At 41.5% G+C, this 19877-nt stretch overlaps 2 protein-coding genes across 2 annotated transcripts; one reads left to right on the top strand and one right to left on the bottom strand.

Annotated features, from left to right (window-relative positions):
- Nucleotides 1-112: 112 nt before the first annotated feature.
- On the bottom strand, nucleotides 113-7645 carry ppp1r14d (protein phosphatase 1 regulatory inhibitor subunit 14D). Its single transcript, XM_079174231.1, has 4 exons — nucleotides 7258-7645; nucleotides 2097-2177; nucleotides 1736-1768; nucleotides 113-1617 (listed from the first exon to the last, which is right to left on the bottom strand). Exons 1-4 carry the CDS (start codon nucleotides 7435-7437, stop codon nucleotides 1549-1551), a joined length of 363 nt encoding a protein of 120 aa, XP_079030357.1. The 5' UTR covers nucleotides 7438-7645; the 3' UTR covers nucleotides 113-1548.
- Nucleotides 7646-10169: 2524 nt separating this feature from the next.
- spint1a (serine peptidase inhibitor, Kunitz type 1 a) lies at nucleotides 10170-17009 on the top strand. Its single transcript, XM_079174140.1, has 10 exons — nucleotides 10170-10981; nucleotides 11333-11490; nucleotides 11706-11847; nucleotides 13456-13623; nucleotides 13810-13851; nucleotides 13959-14090; nucleotides 14213-14263; nucleotides 14416-14586; nucleotides 15713-15763; nucleotides 16018-17009. Exons 1-10 carry the CDS (start codon nucleotides 10576-10578, stop codon nucleotides 16200-16202), a joined length of 1506 nt encoding a protein of 501 aa, XP_079030266.1. The 5' UTR covers nucleotides 10170-10575; the 3' UTR covers nucleotides 16203-17009.
- Nucleotides 17010-19877: the final 2868 nt, after the last annotated feature.

The following is a 19877-nucleotide window of genomic DNA, read 5'->3' as shown; positions in this document are numbered from 1 at the left end:
AAAAAGCTCTCTTTTTTTTGGTATTTTAGTAAAATTGCACAGCTTCTGCATACAAACTGTTTAAACGAATAAGAAGCTTTTAAGTGTTTTCTATTATCACTCGTTCTACTTTCCAAAGGCAACAAAGGCTCATCTTAGACACGCTCTTTGCACACACAGAAAGCAGCCACACCACAAGCTCATCTGGTACGATGTACAACCCCAGACTACTGTCAGCTCTGGACTGATCAAGTACAGAGGAGTCAGTATAAAAGGATTACTGAGGGCGTTGTTTTCTTTGGCAGACACTGCAGTCACTCATGTAATCTACGTTTGGCGGCAAGTGTGACATGATTGTTGCCTTTCTTGTCCTTGTGTACAATTCCAATATAAAGGATACAACCGTTTTATTGGTTATGTCACATTTCTGTAGTTACATTTTTAACACTCAATCACTGATATCATCAACTGACAAAAATGTCCCAGGCTGGCAGGCCTTGTTAGAAGTGCAGTCTTACACTATAGATGGCTTCTGTGTCAGAGAAGCAAGAGTGGAAGTGGAAGTGGGGGGGGGCGAACCAAGCAAATTACTGTAATGGAGCCCTCGGCCGAAAGACCCTCTGCGTATGACCGAGAGAAGGCCGGAGTGCGGTTTCATCAGTGTGCATTACTGTCAAGCGAACTGAGGAGAAACCGTAATTACACTTTCCTCTGGGGGGCTTGCTCCATTAAGGTTTGCATGGAGGCCGTTACTGTGTTTGGCCATGTCATACACGCACCACAGACAGGAAATGGACGAGGATAATGGATGCATACTTAATGGACCTTCCTGCTGCTGATTTCACTGTGTTTACTCCGAGATTTGACATGTCAACACTCCTTTGTTTCCATCCCTCTGTTGAAAGATTTATGCCAGAAAATGGAAGCTTGTATTCTGGGAATGACATGCTGACAGCCGCGCTACAGTTAAGTCTTACAATTGTCTCTGGACAGTAGGACATAATAATCTCTTTAAAGGGAAATAAGGGTTTTAGAGCAGTAATAAAGAGCAACGACGCTAACAGTTTAATTGGTACTTTAAATTGATGGGTGTAATGGACATGTCAATATGTATTTGTATGTGTGGAATGAATAATACCTGATGATGCCAGACTGTTGATCGCTCCCCTTGTTAGAATCAGAAGTCATCAACAGCCTTCTCTTGAAAATGTTCCATTTTATTTTGACATACAACACTGTTATCAGAACAAAAATATTTATGTACATAAATAGGCAACCGAAAATGTACAGTCTTACACAAAAAAGCAGTCCTTCTGAGTACAACTTTTATCACATGTGCGCTATTGGTATGTTTATGGGAGACAAAATGTTACAGCAGTCGGTCAATTTAAAGTGAAATAATTTTTAAAAAATCCATTCAAAAGCCGACTGCTCTGGTGTTAAGACTGTTGCTGCCCCAAGAAGGGGGGCAGACGGCAGGAAGAGTCCCACTCACATGTTACACTTAATGCATGGGAGATGGGAAGATAAGAGGCTCCACATTGTCTCATTTCTTTATTTGACCTATAATCATTTCTTCAAGGGACCTGACATTTTGCGTAGACCCTTTATCCTGTAGAGCAGCCCGTTGATAAAATCCTAAAGGGAAGATGGAGTACCTATTACACACTGCAACAGTAACAGTAAACAAGCAATACACTTTTTGTTAAATAGTTTAAATCTTTATATGCTTGTGTTTGGTTATTTTTTGTCTCACCTCTTTTGGCTTTCCGCATTCCTGCAACAGCTCCTAACAAAGAAAAGAAAAGAAACATATAGGCTCAGTAACAACATTGGGCATTACTTTTTCAGTGCAAACATTGCAACATTGGGTTCCTGCAAGAGTCAAGTGCTTGTTAAGCTATTACCCCACATTGCAAATAGTTAGGTATCATGGTGTTGAAATGTTCAAACTCTTTGGCCTGATTGTTGGATTCCTTGGACTCAGATTGTAGAACTGCAGTTCTAGGTACCATTTCCATGAAGCAATAAATTATTGAATATAGAAATAACTAGAGATGCAATGTGAATAGTGGCTAAACATGTCATTGTTTTTACATTAATTTGCACAATCTTACCTGCAGACGGGTTCTCTGTCCCTCGCCTGTCAACTCCAGGAGCTCATCTATGTCAATCTCTAACTCTGGAATCTCTTCCTCCTGTGAAAGCAGAGAGAAACAAATGTCTAAGGCAGTATTCCTCTCTCTCTGTATCGCCCACACTTGTATTTCTGCATGCTGCAAAAGCTCTTGCGAACACTGTATAACGTGGGCCTCTTGCCATCCTTTCACTCGCAGTGGTAGGACTAACCACACCACAGCAGAGTCATGCAGAAGGAAAATAAAGTGTAAGATGTGATGCAACGTGGCAAGGATTTTATAGAAGTTGTTGTGTGGTCGGTTTTCAAGAGTTGGCGCCATGCTTTTATAGGAAGAGGATCGCCCAAGTTAATGTTGTCTGTGTTGTAATAAGAATAAGGAACACTTTTCTCCCGTAATCATTTTTCATAACAATGATAGGACTGATGATGTGGTGCACAGAAAAAGCAATGCTGCAGAGCACTGAGGCATGAAGGCAAAAAGGCTCCGGGGGGCTATACTATACAACATGACACTTTTATGGATGGTTTAGCCAGCTAGCATTTATCTCAGCCGTTACTGAGAGATTATTTCCAGTTTAAATGTTCTCCAAAAGAATATATTCATTTCAGCTATAGGTTGTCCCACAGTGTCAGTTAAAATACCAACCGAAGGGCAGAATACACTGTAATATATTAACTTGAGGTCGAACTAAATCCATACAAACCCCTTTTTCTAAAATGTTAGCCTTAACTAAACAATGGTTGGCAGCACAGAGAAAGATCGATGCCAACCTCATGTAAAGATTGTAAAAAAAAAAGGGCACAGAGTCACCAGTTATAAAAAGCAAATATAGCAAAGTAATCACATTTGATCACAAGCTCTTATCCTCACCGTTTAACTACATTTTCAGAGGGAAAGAACAGTGCTCACTGGAGGAATCATGGACGCTAAGATATCTAGAGTCAGCAGGTGTACAATCAATTTTGACAAGTGGGGCCTCCTTTTAAGAGGGATATTTTCCGGTTGGGGAGTTTTCATGGCTTGTGAGGATGGGGCTCGTACAGCTTTCTGGATGAGGAGAGAGCTAATCAATGTGGAAGTGCTGAGTGGCAGAATAGATGGGCCCACCTTCAGAGTCCCCGGTGCCCCGCTCTAATTGATAAATGCTGCCAGTTTGGACCCTGTGTGATTCTGCTGATGTCTGCACGACACACGCAGGTCTGGATGCTTTTTTGTTTTAGTCCATGCTGTACATTTCTGTATTGTTTGGGCTTTGCTTTACCAGGTTTACTGTGTTAGGCTGGGGATGTTTGTGATGGTAAGGCCAAATACTTAAACAGTTTGGTATTGCCTTGTTTAAGTCTCTGCTCATGTTGTATGGGTCCGATTTTTTCAGCAATCCAATGTTTTTATTTTTTCCTTAACGTGCAGCTTTAGCTTGACATCTACACTCTGGTAGTCCGGAGCTAACATGACGCTAGAGCAGCCCACATAATGAATGTGAGTAGTTTTTTCAAATGTTAAATGTTGTTTTTATTCAGTATAATTAGGTATATTCTCTATCCATCTTGGGGATAACCAAATTTGCTGTAATAGATGCTAGCTTTGATTGATGTTTAGAAGTATTTATTTGCACTGAACAAGGATTAATAATATATTCCCATTCATTGCTTTAAATTACTATCTTGAGTCAAGGATTAATGTGAAAATGAAACCTACCAAATGTAAAGCGCAAGCGATGAGTGTACATACCGTATATAATTCTGAACTGGTCCTTTACGACTGCTGGACCATGAGCACCACTGAATACCAGTGTGCATTCATCATGATGAAATACGATGACCCTTCTACTAACTTTTCACAATTTCATATTGTGTACGCAGTCGCATTTTTTAGCTTGTTGAGAGTTTCCTTCATTGTCGGAGGAAAATTGATTTTTAATGAGGCCTCTGGGCAGAAATCTCTCAGCAGCACTTTTTTAAGGTTAAAAGCAATGGACTGAAGCTAAAGTAAATGTTGGCACTAATATCGGAATTCATGAACATCAAAGCGGTTCCCGGGGGATTGCAGTTTCAGAAGGGCAATACAGATGCACTCTGGATAAGCAGTTGGATTTTGTGGAGATAAGATGACCTCCACTGGAATTTAGGATTCAGAATCAGGAATGTTTCATCATCATCATGAGGTCACCTGTTTTTTCCTGTCATGACTTCTTTGGTTTGGAACTCAAATTTCAGTGGCATAGGCAAGCATGATCATTTAAATGTTTTGATCCTTTTTTAAAGGAAACATTTTTGTCATCCAGAGAGCTAATGAATGAATTTCTCAAAATGTTGAACTATTCGTTTAAATGTTGTTTACAGCTAGAGTCCTGTAGTTTTCTACGTGTTCATTACATGGCAGTGTTATGAAAGGATATGCACTGACCTATGGCGTTGGAAAACACTAAACAAACAAACATCTGTGGTTCCATTACACAAGCATGTGTTTGGGATGATAATGTTAAGGAAACCGTGCCCAGGAAATCTAGCTGTTTGGAGAAGATGCCTGTGCATGTTTAACTTATCAGACCCTTCCTTTTTCCTGGCAGAGGCACGAGCTGCACACAGATCAAAATATCCATTAACTTCACAGACTGAGTCGTGACACAGTTTAAAGAGGGAAAACTGAGTGTAAATCCTGTTGTCCATTTATATATAAGAGTGGGCCAATTTCTAAATAAGAATCAAAACTTAAAGCATCAATCTTATATAATACATGAATTAATTTGTGTCAATAAAAAAATTCTTTCACTGTCTATTGATTTATATGAAACAGACATTCACTGAAAAGTCCTGACAGTGGTCAGTGCAGGAAAAGACTGATCTGGGTTACTAAACACACACACAAGCGTAAACATTGCTCAACATTTTCAAGTGTTTGTCACACCTCTTTTTTACTTTATCATTTCTCAAAAGGTGTGAAGTTAGAAAACGAAGGGGGCCACTCCAGACCGAGGCAGCACTTGTATGAATTAGAGATGCGGCTAAATTATTTAGGTTGTCACACAGGGGACTGATGGTAAATGCTTCCACGTGGAAGACTCTGAGAAGCAACAGAGTTACCTTCCCCTGAGCCCATGCAAAATTCATGACACTAGCCAGTGCACATGGACAAGCCACGACTGATTCCATACAAGTGGCTTATGCAAATATCCAGTCTATCTAACTACAAAGTAAAGCACTCATTTACGTATAGCGAGGATGTCGACTATAATTGGGAAAGTTAGAAGAGGAACTTCTCTTTACTCAAATTCAAGAAGTCAACCACTATCATGATGGGATCAAAGGCATTTGTAGCTTTCATTGTCTCATCAATCATACTGAGATCCAATCATTCACCTGAATAGTGCACGTGCACTATCTGTGCGGAGCATTTATCCTTATATTAGATTATGTTAGAACCAGAACATGAAAGGCCAATTACTGCAAATCATGTGAAATAATGTTTTCACATGTCCTGGTTTCAACTAATGTAATTTATTCCACCCTCTGCGTTACAAGCATATTATCATATATTACCTCAGGGAAGAAGGCTTGGGATGTAAATGGAATAAAGCGCATGAAGTAAGTGTTGGGATGAGAAATATTGTTGCACAATATTAAATATGCCTAGCAGTCACATGCAACTAAAGTGTATTAAACTGTGCCCAGCCAGGCTTAACCTTTATAATCTACTGGTCTAGAAAAAAGAGATAACTGGAGAGGATAATTGTCTATCACATAGATTTGCTATAAACTTCCATGTCAGCCAGCCAGTCAGATGGACGTGGAAGCAGGCTCACATTCTGCAGCATTCGTATATATGCCATATGCAAAGGTCCCCAGTGTAAGGGGATGCCAGCAGAGAGGTGGCTGCAGCCAAGGGGGTCTCTGTGTGGTTCAAGAATTAAACAAGAAACAGTTTGTCTCTGTCGTCTCTGGCATGAAACGGAGGCGGTTTTGTCATCAGATCTGCGTGGTCATGAGGAAGCTCATGCTCCTTGAGAGACACCCCTAATTCCACGGTGCTATGCTGCCTCGTGTGGGCGATGAGACATCTGTTGCCATGGTTTCCCCTCAGAGGATGCCAAGCAAATCAATATGGAGCCTCTGACATAATTGGATTGCATCCCACCGTACAGGAGCAGTTATGAACGTTGTGTTGCTGTGTGTGTGTGTGTGTGTGTGTGTGAGAGAGAGAGAGCTGGCTGATGTCGCCACAAAAAACACCATCTATGCAATGAGGCCATTGATTAAGCCCACTACTGTGAAATAATGAGCACACATTTCCACATTAAATATGTTGTTTTTACATAACACAACTGTCTTAATATAACTTGCATATTTTGAATGTTTTTGGTGGAATAAAGCCTGCAAAGTGTCCCCAATGTCTAATCATTGTCATCATTAATCATCATCCATATAGGGGCGATCCAAGTATGTAGTTTCTATCGTGCATATAGCTATTGAAAATGTGTCTACAAACAGAGACAGGACACACAGCGACACTAAAATGATGACATAATGTCCTGGATCTCACCATAATAGCAGAACATAAAAACGGCAACACTTGGAGTGCATTTCAAAATGTAAAAATACCCTTGACTTTCATTTTTGTATGCTTCCTCCGGCACTTTATTATTACTTTATCACAGAGTCACAGGGATATTTGTTGTGGTGCTTTTACTCTGTTGCTCCTCAATACTGTTTGCTTCTGATGTCACTGATCCTTGAATCTATTCTACTTCACACTGTGGAAAAACCTCTGAACATCTAAATCACAAATGTAGCCATATGGCAACCATGTTTAAAGTGATCTAGGTGTTGCATTGTCAGGGTTGACATATCTTGGAAAAAAACTATGGTAGAAGACCGCGGAGCACACCGCACAGCTGATATAGCAGTCAGGTTGATGACACATGAGGGCTTGAGTGCCAGAAATTGCCGCTATTAAGCAGAGCTAATGCCTCCCACTCCTCTTTTAGGTCGTTGTAATCTCTCATACATGACGGATAGCCCACCACAGGCCCTCATGAGCAGCTCAGTTTCCCCCTTGCTCCTTTCCCTCACCTCATCCTCAGGCACCCAACACGATGTGCGCCCTGAGTGTGTGTCTGTGTGAGCCAGCCCTACCCTACCTCACAGTCAAACAGCAGGTGCAGCTGCCCGTCGATCCACTCCTCGATATCCAGCCTCCTCTGCAGGTCCTTGCGGTTGTATTTGACTGTCAGCTTGCCCAGCTTGCGGTGCGCCGGCTCCTCTGTTTTGTCCGCTGCCTGGAACATCACCCTGGACTGGGTGCTGGGGTCTGACGCCATGGCTGCCACGGCCTCAGGGAAACCGTGGAAACACAAGCTCACACACACACACCCACACACACACACACACACGGATACAGACCCACAGGCTCGGACACGTTCCTTTTACACACCCTGCTCTGTCTCTATCCAGTGTGTTGCCGTTCCCACACGTATCTCCTATTATCTCGTTGAGTGTTTGTGCTCTCCCTCTCTATCACGCTCTGGCTCTGGCTCTCTGCCTGTCCTCGTCCTCTCTCTCCCTCTCTGAGGCTCACTGTCTTGCTCTCCTTCCCTCCTCCTCTTGCAACACCCACTGGCTGCACTATCAGGAGGATGGTAATGAGATATGCCTCGGTGTGCGTGCGTGTGTGAGTCTGTGCATGCGTTTGTGTGTGTGTGCACGTGCACTTTATAAGGCGTGTGTTTGCTTTTTGCTCTCTTTCCCGGTGTTATGGCAGGTGAGAGAGCACAGTTCAATTGCAGCAATATAAACTGGAGAAAGGGTGAGAGGGCATCCACAACTTTCAAGTTAGGAGTGTCACTCTGGCTGACATGCCGCAGGTGTTACTGACATCACAAAAATATAGAAATAGGTCTTTTTATTTGATCTCCGATCATATGATTTGTAGGTATACCTATATGATCAGAAACATCTACGTGCCAACACACACATTTCCTAATATTCACTCAGTAAGAGTATCCAAAGTATTTGGTTATTTGCTCTTGTGTTTGCAAACACTTCCAACAAAAGCTGGGTCCCCCTGACAGGTGAGCCAGGGTTCCTCCAGTGTGATAGCTGCCTTGCCCTTTATAACAGGCATCATCAGGTGTACGTTTAATAAGCCTTGAAGCCAAATTGGCATCCTTGGTTACACACCCATAAATAATGGATGAGTAGGAAAGCACTATTTATGGCTGTCTAGAAGTCAAATGTCCAGAAAACAAGTTGTGAAACCATCATCGTTAGCGAAGTCAAATATCAGCATAGCAGCACATGAACCCACGGTCAGAAATTCATAGTTTGTACCTTCGGGTGCCAAATTATTGGCTGGGACCACGGAGACAATGGGCTGCAGAGTTTCCACAGATCCTATTACGATATGAATAATGGGGTTCAGTTTTTTGTTTTGGCAGCGACTATCAATCAGCCGTAGGTGCGCATGTTCACCCACTGATGCACCGTCTGTTACAAACACTGAATTATTGAGTGCTTCTAGCAGCTCACCTTTCCAGACAAACAAATTCATTCATCTCTTCTTATGGTGCTTGGCTCTGCACTGTTGGGTTGTCTAAAAAAAAAGGGGGGGGGGGGGGGGGGGGGGGGGGGGGGCAGGTACAGGCCTTCTCACTCTGTACCTGGCCAGGTGACGCTTTCTATGTGGGAGAGACGGAAAGCAGGGCCAGTGAATGAGCTTGACCTTTAGTGTTTAATCGTCACTGTTTGATGAAGATGTAAGATCTCATTGGCAGGAAGCTGTGTAGACTTTATGGATACTACAGTTGTTGTTGTCTTTGTTTTTTGTTTTTTTTTCAAAAATCCATTATCCTGCTGCTAAATATGCCTGAAGTTATGTTTGAGTCACAATCATTCAGCTGCATTTCATAATTTGAACAATCATTTCCTGCTTCCTGTAATCTAAATTGTTGACTTCATGACTCATCACATACTGTACTTGGGTGACTCACTGCATGAATCATCAGTAGCCTACCACTACAATTACGAAAAGGCGACTGGGGGTCTATGTTAGTTTGAACCATGAGTCGTGTTCATGATTGTACCGTAAGTGGAGGAAAAGAATCTGCCAGAAAGCAGTTTTTACAATGTTTTGAGAGTGTTCACCTTCAGCTGCTTCTTCAGCTGTAGATGGGATCATACTGCCACCTTCTGGAGTAAAGCGTGAGAATTTGACAGATGAAGTCAAGGACAGAAAGAGGGGACTTTTTACAAGACTCACTTTCTTTTTTAGCTTGTCTTTTCTCTTGTTGCTATTCTTTAATTTCTGTGCATTTGATTTTGATTTTTTTTTTATCTTATTGATGGTTTTATGTTTTTTTATGATGTAACATGCGAGTGTATTTCATTTCTGTCACACATAGAATCATTTATTTTATTTGTAAACATTAAAAAGGGAGAGAATTTATTCTAATACTAAAGTAAATCATTCATTTACATAATTCAACATGATCATATTGTATTTAGTAAGCTTATTGTACACTATGTGTTACACTATAGTGAGTAAAAGATTCCCATTGTCCTCTAGCAGCTGTATGACTGCTGCTAGTGTCATTTGTACTATTTCCTCAGGATTTTGAAGGATTACTTGTTCATGGGGGAATTCCATTATGACAACATCTAAATTAGAGAGTTCGTTGCTCAATGTAGAATTTCGTAAATTACCTTCAGTGCACTCCCTAAAAAGATGAAAGTTGTCCCAGTTTTTGGGGTACACAAATACAAAAAGTTTATCAACCATTAAAAAAACACAAAACCTGGGCTCTCAGAGTGCGTCACAGTTACAAGTTAAAGAAATGTATGTCCGTACCAGAGAAAAACGTCAGCAAAAAGCACACTGCGGCCAGCATGTTCTGAATTCATGTCAAAGATAAGGAAGTATAAGATTAAAGAAGAGTGTGTGCGAGCAGTTCACTCTCTATAAAAGGCCATACAACCCCCCCCCCCCCCCCCCCTGTGACAATATGAAACAATCCTAACGTGGTAAATGACTCCATGTGTGACAGTGCAGTGCTTTACATTCACACTCACAAAGCGCTGTCCTTGTTTTGTTTGGAGATCATTTCACTGCCAGAAGGGAGTGGCATTTCACTTCCTGCATCTCTCAGGTGAGTCACCTGGGCAATGTCGTCGATCGCTCGTTTTTTTTTTGTCGACATCAAACGTGTGAGTTTCAGAACAGGAAAGGATCACATTTGCCTGGAGAGCGTCTGTGAAAAGCTCTGAACCGTTTTCTGGATGCGCAGCAGGAGCTGAAGGTTTTTTCTAGAGAAGAAACAAAGTGTTTTGCCACTTTGCGGCCTAACAACTCATTGGGGGAAAAACACTGCCTTTGTTGTTGGTGGTTGTATTCGCTACTGTCGTATCAGGCGATCTCTGGATTTTTTATTATATTGTGTGGAAATCTTCACAGGACGTATACAATGACTTTACCCCTTAAAGGACAGCTGGGAGCGTGTGCGCTCCTGCTCCTGGTGCTACTCGACTCCACTTGCGGCCAGTTTGGGGAGACGTGCATAGCCCGATTCAAGAAGGGTCAGGAGGATTTTGTGCTCGATGTCGACGAGTCCGTGAAAGGCGGAGCGACGTTCATTTCGTCGCCTGAACTGGATCGATACAAGGACTGCGTGGCCTCCTGCTGCAAAGACCCGAAGTGCAATGTCGCCTTCATGGAGAGAGAACCCGAGGAAGGCAGGGTCAAATCCTGCTTTCTATTCGATTGTCTGTACAAGAAGAAATACGCCTGCCGCTTCGTCAGGAAGACGGGATACATCAGTTACATCCTGGACTCCGTTTATGAGAGCCATCTTGCATTGGATGTTTCCCGAAGTAAGACGAAAAACTCTTTTTAAAAATAACAAATATCCATGTAGAGATGCATGTTACAGTTTGGGCCCCTTACATTATGACATGGATCATACAGTGTGATGAATGTAGTCATTATGTCCTGCATTCTTCCTTTGGGCTTACATCTACAAAGAGAAATAACTCACTTTTTTAAAACATAGTTTGTAATGTGGATTTGTGAGTCCATAGGCTCATGGCCTCAGTATGCATGTTTACACACGCCAGGTCATTATGGCCCCCTGAGTACAGATTTAGGTTTAGTCAGTCCAGGTGTGACTCCAACTGTATTTGGATGTGTAATATTTGCTCACCTATCCCATGTTCTCTCTCCAGATGAAGGCGACCGTCCCCCGGTGGCCGATGGAGGCCCGGATATTGTAGTCCAGCCTCAGGACCCCGTGACATTGAACGGCTTTCAGAGCAAAGATGACCACGGGATTGTATCTTTCAAGTGGCAAATGCTGACCAGTTATCCGTATGCTATCACTGAGGTGAGTAAACACACAGTAATGCAAACATGATCTCGCCTAAGTTCTTTGTAAGAGTTTGACATACTCTTGAACTGTTAGTAATCCTGCTTTGGTGTATCTGATATTCCTTTTAAATGTCCACTGTAATGCTATTTATCTGTGCCCGTCACTAAATTGAAAGTCAACTGATCATATTTGTGGATAATAAGAAAACTCTGTCTATTCATGGCGTGTAGAAAACCAACTTTGACGACCAGATTAGCGTGTCCAATCTGACATCTGGGGTGTACAAGTTCCAGCTAACGGTCACAGACGCCAGCGGCCAGTCAGACTCAATCAAGGTCACCGTGCTGGTCCTGACTCCTGACCAGTCTGAGCGTGAGTATCTAGACTGAGCCTCAGCACGATCTGAACATATTCCTTCATAAGGGACATCTGTTTTAGTCCTAGTTTTCTACGGTTAAGAGAGGATGGTTCTTGGATTGTTAAATTCCATAAACCTTTACATTTTAATCCAATTATTGATGTGGCGTTATTTACACAATCAAATCTAAAATAAACGGTTGTGACCTTGTGTTATGTCATTGCTGAGTTTTAGCAGTTTCTTTTTCAAAGTAACTCAAGGCATTGTTTGCGGTTTGGTTGCTGATCAAACATGTCACAGCACGCTCACCTAATTCCTATGGAACCGAATGACGACACAGCGTGAAGATAGAGAGATAAAGGCGCATGTTATTAGAAGATTAGACCAGATTAGTTTCCTGTAAGGGTGAAACCGTTGGTAGCAAACCACAGAAATATGGAATAAAGTCATCCATGTTGTGGCAAGGCATTTTAGTAAAAATCAGTTTCTGTCACTTCGAGTATCGGTGTCGCTTCCCTTTAAACTCAACAGAGAAATCCGCAGTGAAGCTCTCTTGGAACATTTTGTTTCTCCGGAAAACGGAAGTGAGTAGTGCAGGTGGCTCTTACTGCTTCCCTGGAACCGTCCCACTCTCTCCACCCCCGACTCATCAAAACCCGTCTGTCTGGTTTCAGCTTGTGTTACACAAACAACATTTCAACCACCTCTGTAATCCTTCTCTGTATTGATGGCGAGATTTCTCAATCAAATGTTCTTTAAACTAATGGCTGTCTATGTGCAGCTTGTTGGTTGATCGACTGAAGGACAAGAAAACACTTTTAACCTTTCAGTGGCTCAGTTACTGATTAACAGCTCGTGTCCTGAATAGTTTGAGTAAATGTGCTTTGGTGGATTATGCATGGGGCCTTGGCAGAGACTACATGTCAATGCTGCCACAATAATGAATGAATGGATTGAATAGCAACTAAACCCATTCATGAGTGACGATCAGACATGAGAACCTGGTAATGAAGGTGTAGCTTACAGTTCCTGGTTTAATTCTGCAGTCAGCATGTAATGTCTTGACATGACTGTAATGCACATGAGCACTCTGGTTAGACTTCGAATATGTTTCATAGACCACATGCAGACAACTTCTCTAACCTCAGTGTCTATGGAAACACAGCAACTCTTCCTCCGCCCTCCTCTATCAAAGACGGCTGCGTGTGTAATTATGTGTCTGTCTGCTCACGAGACGGACACCAAAAGTAGGAAGTGGTGGCGGCTATGAGACGATCACAAGTGTTACATTGTTATGGGTCTCATGAAGTCATCTTATACATTAAATCTGTTTTCTCCAGCCTTTGGGGTGATTACTGTGCTGGAGTAGTTAACCGCGGCGAGAGAGCTCACTTCACTGAAGCGTAGTTGTTGCTCCGCTAACTAAACTGTGTATGGGACATCACAGTGTGTGTGTGTGTGTGTGTGTGTGTGTGTGTGTGTGTGTGTGTGTGTGGGGGGGGGGGTTAAATCATTAACTCTCAAACTTACATTTCTCACAGTGGTGGAGGAACTTCTTACTTACTCAAGTGACTATTGTGAACTGTGAATCCAACCTAATCCTTTCTTTTGTTTCCCACCAGACCACTGTATGGCTCCGAAGAAGGTCGGGTGGTGTCGTGGTTCCTACCCTCGCTGGCATTACAATGCTGCCTCTACACAGTGCGAGGAGTTCATATTTGGGGGCTGCAATGAGAATTTAAACAACTATCTCACCAAGGAGGAGTGCATCAACGCCTGCTCCGGCTTAGGTATCTGTGCTATGAGCTTTTATACTTGAAGTGTCTTGATTCAATCTGAACAAAACAACACCTTTTACTTTTTTAGGGGGTTATGTATGAGACCACCTCTTCGCTAGGCCAGTAACTTCCTTGAGTCTTCAATTCATCTTCAAAAAGTGATTGAATTTTAATCTAATTTGGTTGTTTTTCTTTCAGACAAACCTGGTGGTAAAGGCAGAGGTTTGCCCATTCCTCAAGGTAGGTGAACTCTGCCAAGTATTTTACCGTCTGACGCAATTTCCTCTACTCCATTAAACAGTTGATATTTCAAAGGGGACATTTCCGTCTGTGTTTGTGGGCCACAGGAGAAAAATGCGGTGCTACATGTGCAGAGAGGGAATTCACCTGTGCGAACGGCTGCTGTTTGCCTCCGGGTCTGGAATGTGACTCGACTCCACAGTGTAGCGACGGCTCGGATGAGCAGAAATGCGAGCGATGTGAGCAGTGACTATTCAAACTAAGCGTCGCTTTCATACAGGCTCATGCAAATATAAATGCAGCAATGATTAAAAAAAATGAAAGATATTCTAACTTAAATTATGTCCTGTGTGCTTATTAGTGAGCAACGCTTTTAGGATTCTGCAGACGATTCCAGTGAATGAACAAAAAGGTTATTTTTTTTTTATTCTTTTTTAGTTTTTTATGCTTTCCAAAACTTTGGGCATGGTGATTTTTGTCACTTAGAATTTTTTTATTGTATGCTCTTGCCATCTGTTAATACCTACAATCTCACCTCACCTGCCCATTTATTGTCGTCCACAGTGCACTGCACAGAGCTTCCTGACACCGGAAACTGCAGGGACAGTCTCACCAGGTGGTACTACGACCCCCTCCAACAGAGCTGCTTCCGCTTCAACTACGGTGGCTGCCACGGAAATGACAACAAATTTGACACTAAGGACTCCTGTGTTAAATATTGCCGTGGGGTAACGGGTGGGTTGTTACTAACATTAAGATGTTTACAGATATTTGCATATTGGTAGAATAACATCCTTTTTGTACAACTAAGATATACATCGTACAAAATCACGGAACACTGCACATCCCAGATATCTTTCACACAGTCACGAGCCAATCTCTGTTACTGCTGTCTAACTGGTTTCCAGCACCTTCCTCAGCCTCAGATTGTTGGGAACAAATATAAATGAGAACTTTGAGTTTTTCATTTATTAGAAAGTTCTGCTACTTTTGTTAATGTCCAAAACTGAAATGAAACTACTACAACCTTTTAAAATGTGATGGTTACTCGCACGTTTTCTCGCACTTCCTATTAATATTTGTGAATAAATGTTTTCATTTGAATAATGAATACTGCTGGACATAGTATATTAAGCTTTTAAAAGACATTTTAGTGACAAATAATTTAAAAACGAATTTAGCTGTTCAGGCTTTTAGGGGGTCTCAAGTCTCAATCAAGAGTTCTCGGGGGGTCCAAGCCCCCTTGTATTTTGCACACTGCTTAAATTTCAATAAATGGGGAGAAAATGACTACATCTAATAGGAAACCGGATTTTACTGTTTGATTTAATCTCACCTCTCAGTCCCCGCAGGCAGCTGTTTTCAGGAAAAGCTCAGATCTGTACACTCCTTGGCCAGCATATGCCAATGGCAGAAGGCCATTTTTTAAACTGGCTGGTGAAGGTGAAAGCATTGTAGCGTTCAGCTGCTGAAGAGCCAGAAAACACACCTGAACACACCTCAACGAACTCTCTGCGGTCACTTTGCATTGTGGTTAAAGTAGGCGCCGGGTTTTGCCAAGAAAGAAGAATAAAATACTTCCTCAATTTTCATATTTAATCTTTTATTGTTATTTTTACAGTCCATTGTGAGTTCTACAATGTTTTAGAGTATAATGTGAAAACGCTGGAGTTAAAGTGAGGCAGTGTTGTGTTCATGGCTTGTTTCTGCTGCCCTCAAGTGGCCAAAAACGTTATTGCCTGTATTATTTCCCCTCACAGCAAGAGTCCAGATTTCTGTTTAAGAAACATTTCAGGTTTTGTTTATGTCACATACAACATAAGAAGTCTAAAACCATATCCCATCTTTATCTTTATTTCAGATAAGGACATGTTTGGAAGAGTTGATAAAAGAGTGTCTGAAGGCCATACAGGTATGTTCTCCTTCTATTGTTTCATTCTAGACTAAAAAAGAAGTTTAAATAATACCTACCTATAAAAAAAAAAACATGCAGCTCCGTCAGCTTTGACCTCCCTTTTCTTGCTATTCAGCAGTATTGTCAAAGCTTCAGTCTCCTCCAGAGCACTTTTCCAGTTCACCGAGTTGCTGAGAGCACCATTTTCTTTTGTGAGGCAGCCTTTCACGTAGTGTTCTCAATTGCCTTTTAACATTTTTTTTATTCAACAGGTATTATAGCTATAGCTGCCCTCTTGGGTGTCGCTATCTTCGTCTTACTATGCCTCCTGGTGTACTGCCTCATGAAGGGAAAGAAGAAGTCTTCACAGCACCAGCGTGTGCCCGTCAACACTGTGCCGGTCAGCTTGGAGGACAGAGAGCGCCTGGTCTACAACAGCACCACCAAGCCCATATGATCCTTCAGTCCTCACCTTTGACCACCGTTTTGGTTGTGAGTTACACTAGTTGCTGGAGACAGTTGTTGTACACCGAACAAACAATGTCCATTGACTGAGTTTGAATGCTGGAGGGGATGTGTTTTTAATTTGTAAGGGTGATGTACATAGAAGGCAGAACGTCTTCAGTGATGATGAAATGTGAGGGGTTATATTTTGACTTTTAGCTTGTTTTTAATGCAGTGGCCTGTTAAAATGAATGGTTGTATATCAGTTTGTACTCAGGTTAGAAGTAGAACTACTTTTGTTTTATTTGCTTTTGCATCTGATTGTTCTTAGTGAACGGCTCTTTTTGAAAGAAAGTCATTTCAAAAGTTAGATCCTGAATTGTCACTAGGTCCACATTGGTCCGTTACTTAAAAGTAAGAGTCTAGCTTCCTGTCCCTTTTTAAGAGCTGTGGGGATGTTTGTGGATATGTAATGTTAGAAGGAGATCCCTTCAACGTCCTAAAATCCTGCCCTGCCAGCTTCTTCACTCTGTCAAATGATGTATTTTTATCCTGTTTATAAACCATTGTTACGTTGGATTACACATGCATGCGTAATGTTGTACATAATCTTAGAATTTTGAGAAAGTAATATTTTACTTGAGAAAGTTATTTTGTCAATGACATGTTTTCAGAATAAGCACAATGCCTTCTTTAAATAATACTCATTAATACCTTTTAAAAATACTCCTTGCTGTGTGTTTGTACATGACATTATATAGGTTTATGTAACTTTAGCAATATCATATTGTTTATACTAAATAAATATATGAAATCAAAATATACTTGGTAGTGGTTGTTTTTTTTTTCTGACTTTTTAACCAACCTCCATATTGTTTCTGTAACACAGCTACTGTCCAAGCTCCTCATAGGCCATATGATACGTCAGTTATATTTTTAATTTCAGGTTAAGCTTTTACAGAATATTTTATTATATACATTAATATTATCATTTTGCACCTAGAATAATAATTCTCTCCATAATTAACTTAATATAAAGATCACACCATTTGTGATCAATTACATGAATCCAATTCAAAGCTCCCCGTGTACCGAACCATCCACAGCAAGTTTAAGTTAAGCTTCAGATACAGTGGTCCCTGGTGGCAGTTAGGTGATCTCTAAAGAGAGGGTTTGACTAAACCCAACGTGCTGTTTAAACTGCAGCCTCTGAGGACACAACAATGGGGTCTAAGAGCCATATAGTGATTGTAATCTCTGTGATCTTGTATTATGACGTTCTACAATATACAAAATATTATGCCTATACCTGTTATAGTTGTATCATCTCTGAATAAGAAATGATCATGCACTGTAACATCCTTAAAGTTTTGAAAATACAGTTAGAGACATTTTCCAAATGCCATTCTTTCTAGATGTATAATCCAGTGTTGCCTACACACTGGGCAGAGACATTGCTCTTTATTACCAGCAGGTGGCGACATTGGTTTATTATATATTCAACTCGGCAGCACTTTGCAGATAAATCAGTTTAATATGGGCTCCATAATCTCTTATTTATTTGATTTTGAAATCATTTTCTGAATTAAAATCATTTGGGATAGCGCAGCTTTGAGGAAATAAAGCTGCACATTGTAGGCCTACTGGAGTGAGTTCATTTTATCAGACTGTAGCCTATATATGACAATAGGAGCTGCATTTTCACATTGTGTTGACTCTTTCTGTGAAGTCGTCCAGCATATTGCTTTCTTCTTCACAGCCTTTATGGGGGCAGAGAGGGGGTTGTGCAAAGCAAACGCGCCCCTCTCTATTTAATCATCCACACATAAATTAGCAACCACCCAATTGATTCACTGAAGCCATCCTTTGTCAGACCCCCAGTCGACTGACCTGACCGTCATAAATGTAATTGGCGGAGTTACAATTGGTTATGTCCTTTCACACGCCTGTCATTGGATTGGAAACATATTCGTCCACGAGTGGAAGTAAAGAAACCGTAAAGAGAAAACAATCTGGTTGTTTTAGCCATTTTAAAACTGTCTAATACCGAAAGAAATGACGAAACTGTGCAGGCCAGATGTTAAGATGTGTGGGAATACCTCTCTGACACTCACCAAACAGACACTGGCCTGTCAAAAACAGGCGGGCCTTTGTTACATTCAAGTACTCCTCGTAAATTACAAACTCTTAAGACCTTTCGTCTTTCATTGATAGTTTTCTTGCTCATCTTAAAACAAGCCTTCTAAAAATAAACAACTACATATATACGACTATATGGTATATACAAAGTGTTTTAGAAGTACTCATTTTGTGCACTTTTGTTAATTTTGTTGGGAAGTGACAACTGTGAACCAAACAACAAAATGCACCCTATAGCAACTGCAGTTTTAATGTGACCAATATTTTTAATTCACTTGGAGGCTCACATTGGGCAATAACAAACATTTTGTTATCACCTGCAGCTGACATGAGAGCCAGAACCAGAGGATATTCTCATTGGTGTTGCGGTGTAGCGGGGCAATTACAATATTTCCGACGGGTCTTGAACGCAGCATCCGTTCTTCGCAGTTTTGCAGAGATGCAGCAGTGTTTGGGAGTTGGACGCAGTACAAGCTGATGACCTGCGCTGGGACGTGTGTGTCTGAGCGGATTTTAACATGTGAGAAAACAACTACTATCAGAGCGACTTCAAGATTTACACTAAGGAATTGCAGAGAGAAGTTTTTACCGGGGACAAAAGTCGTCGGGAGGAAAGAAGTTGGCGAATTCGGTACGTGAACTGCTTTGGACAACTTTACCAAATCTTATCAAACTCTACTTTAGCTGTGACGCCAGTTAAGCTACACGTGACAAGAATGCATCTTTCTGTGTTTATCATGTTGATGTTGATAGTTTGTTTTTAAGGGCATTTTGTTCGCCTTGTCAGGCGCGTGTTGATCCGTCGCAAGAAAACGGAACACGGGCTTGAGTTGACCAACTTATACCAGCAATAACATTGCTCCATTTCAGCGGAACGAACCAATGAAACAGCCCCACAGAGAGTGTCAACTACAAAACATCTGTATGCGTGTAATCGGGCTTATGAATTTCAGCCAAGAGACCGTTTTGAGTTCAACACAAGTAAAACACTTCAACACATTCCTGGTGATGAACTCCTCTGCCTTTTCACGTTGCATTACCTGGAGGTGTTGCATACAGATATTCGGTGCATTTCACAACCTGCGAGATATACTGCGAGCCCTGAAGTGGGCAGGAGTTTCAGTCAGATAAGTAGTGTTTGTCTTTGAAACGGAACACTCAGCTGAGTGAACTTTGATCAGCTGCTGGTGACTCTGTTTTTTTTTTGTTTTTTTTTAAAGAGTTAGATTTTTTTCCACTGAAGCATCGATGTCAGATTTAACTTGCGAGACTATGCTCCCGTTGAATCATTTGTCACTTCCTCTTTCTCTGCATCCCATTGCCCCCCCCCCCTCCTATGGTGCCCCATATAATCCTAATTGTTTTTTTTCTAATGAGCACCCCAGTGAGACACAGTGAGGTTTCAAATGCAGGCTGTTCATAGGTCAATGACTTTCCCCACCAGCTGTTGGAGAAGAATGGGACAGAATCAATCAGTTACCAGTGAAAAGTTCCATCTTCCACTCCTTTGACCTCACTTGACCTTTGAGACAATAACGTCTCAACATAA

This window comes from Pholis gunnellus (genome assembly GCF_910591455.1).
Source record: "Pholis gunnellus genome assembly, chromosome: 15".
In the NCBI taxonomy this organism is placed as follows: Eukaryota; Metazoa; Chordata; class Actinopteri; order Perciformes; family Pholidae; genus Pholis; species Pholis gunnellus.
This window is presented reverse-complemented; position numbering and strand designations above follow the sequence as displayed.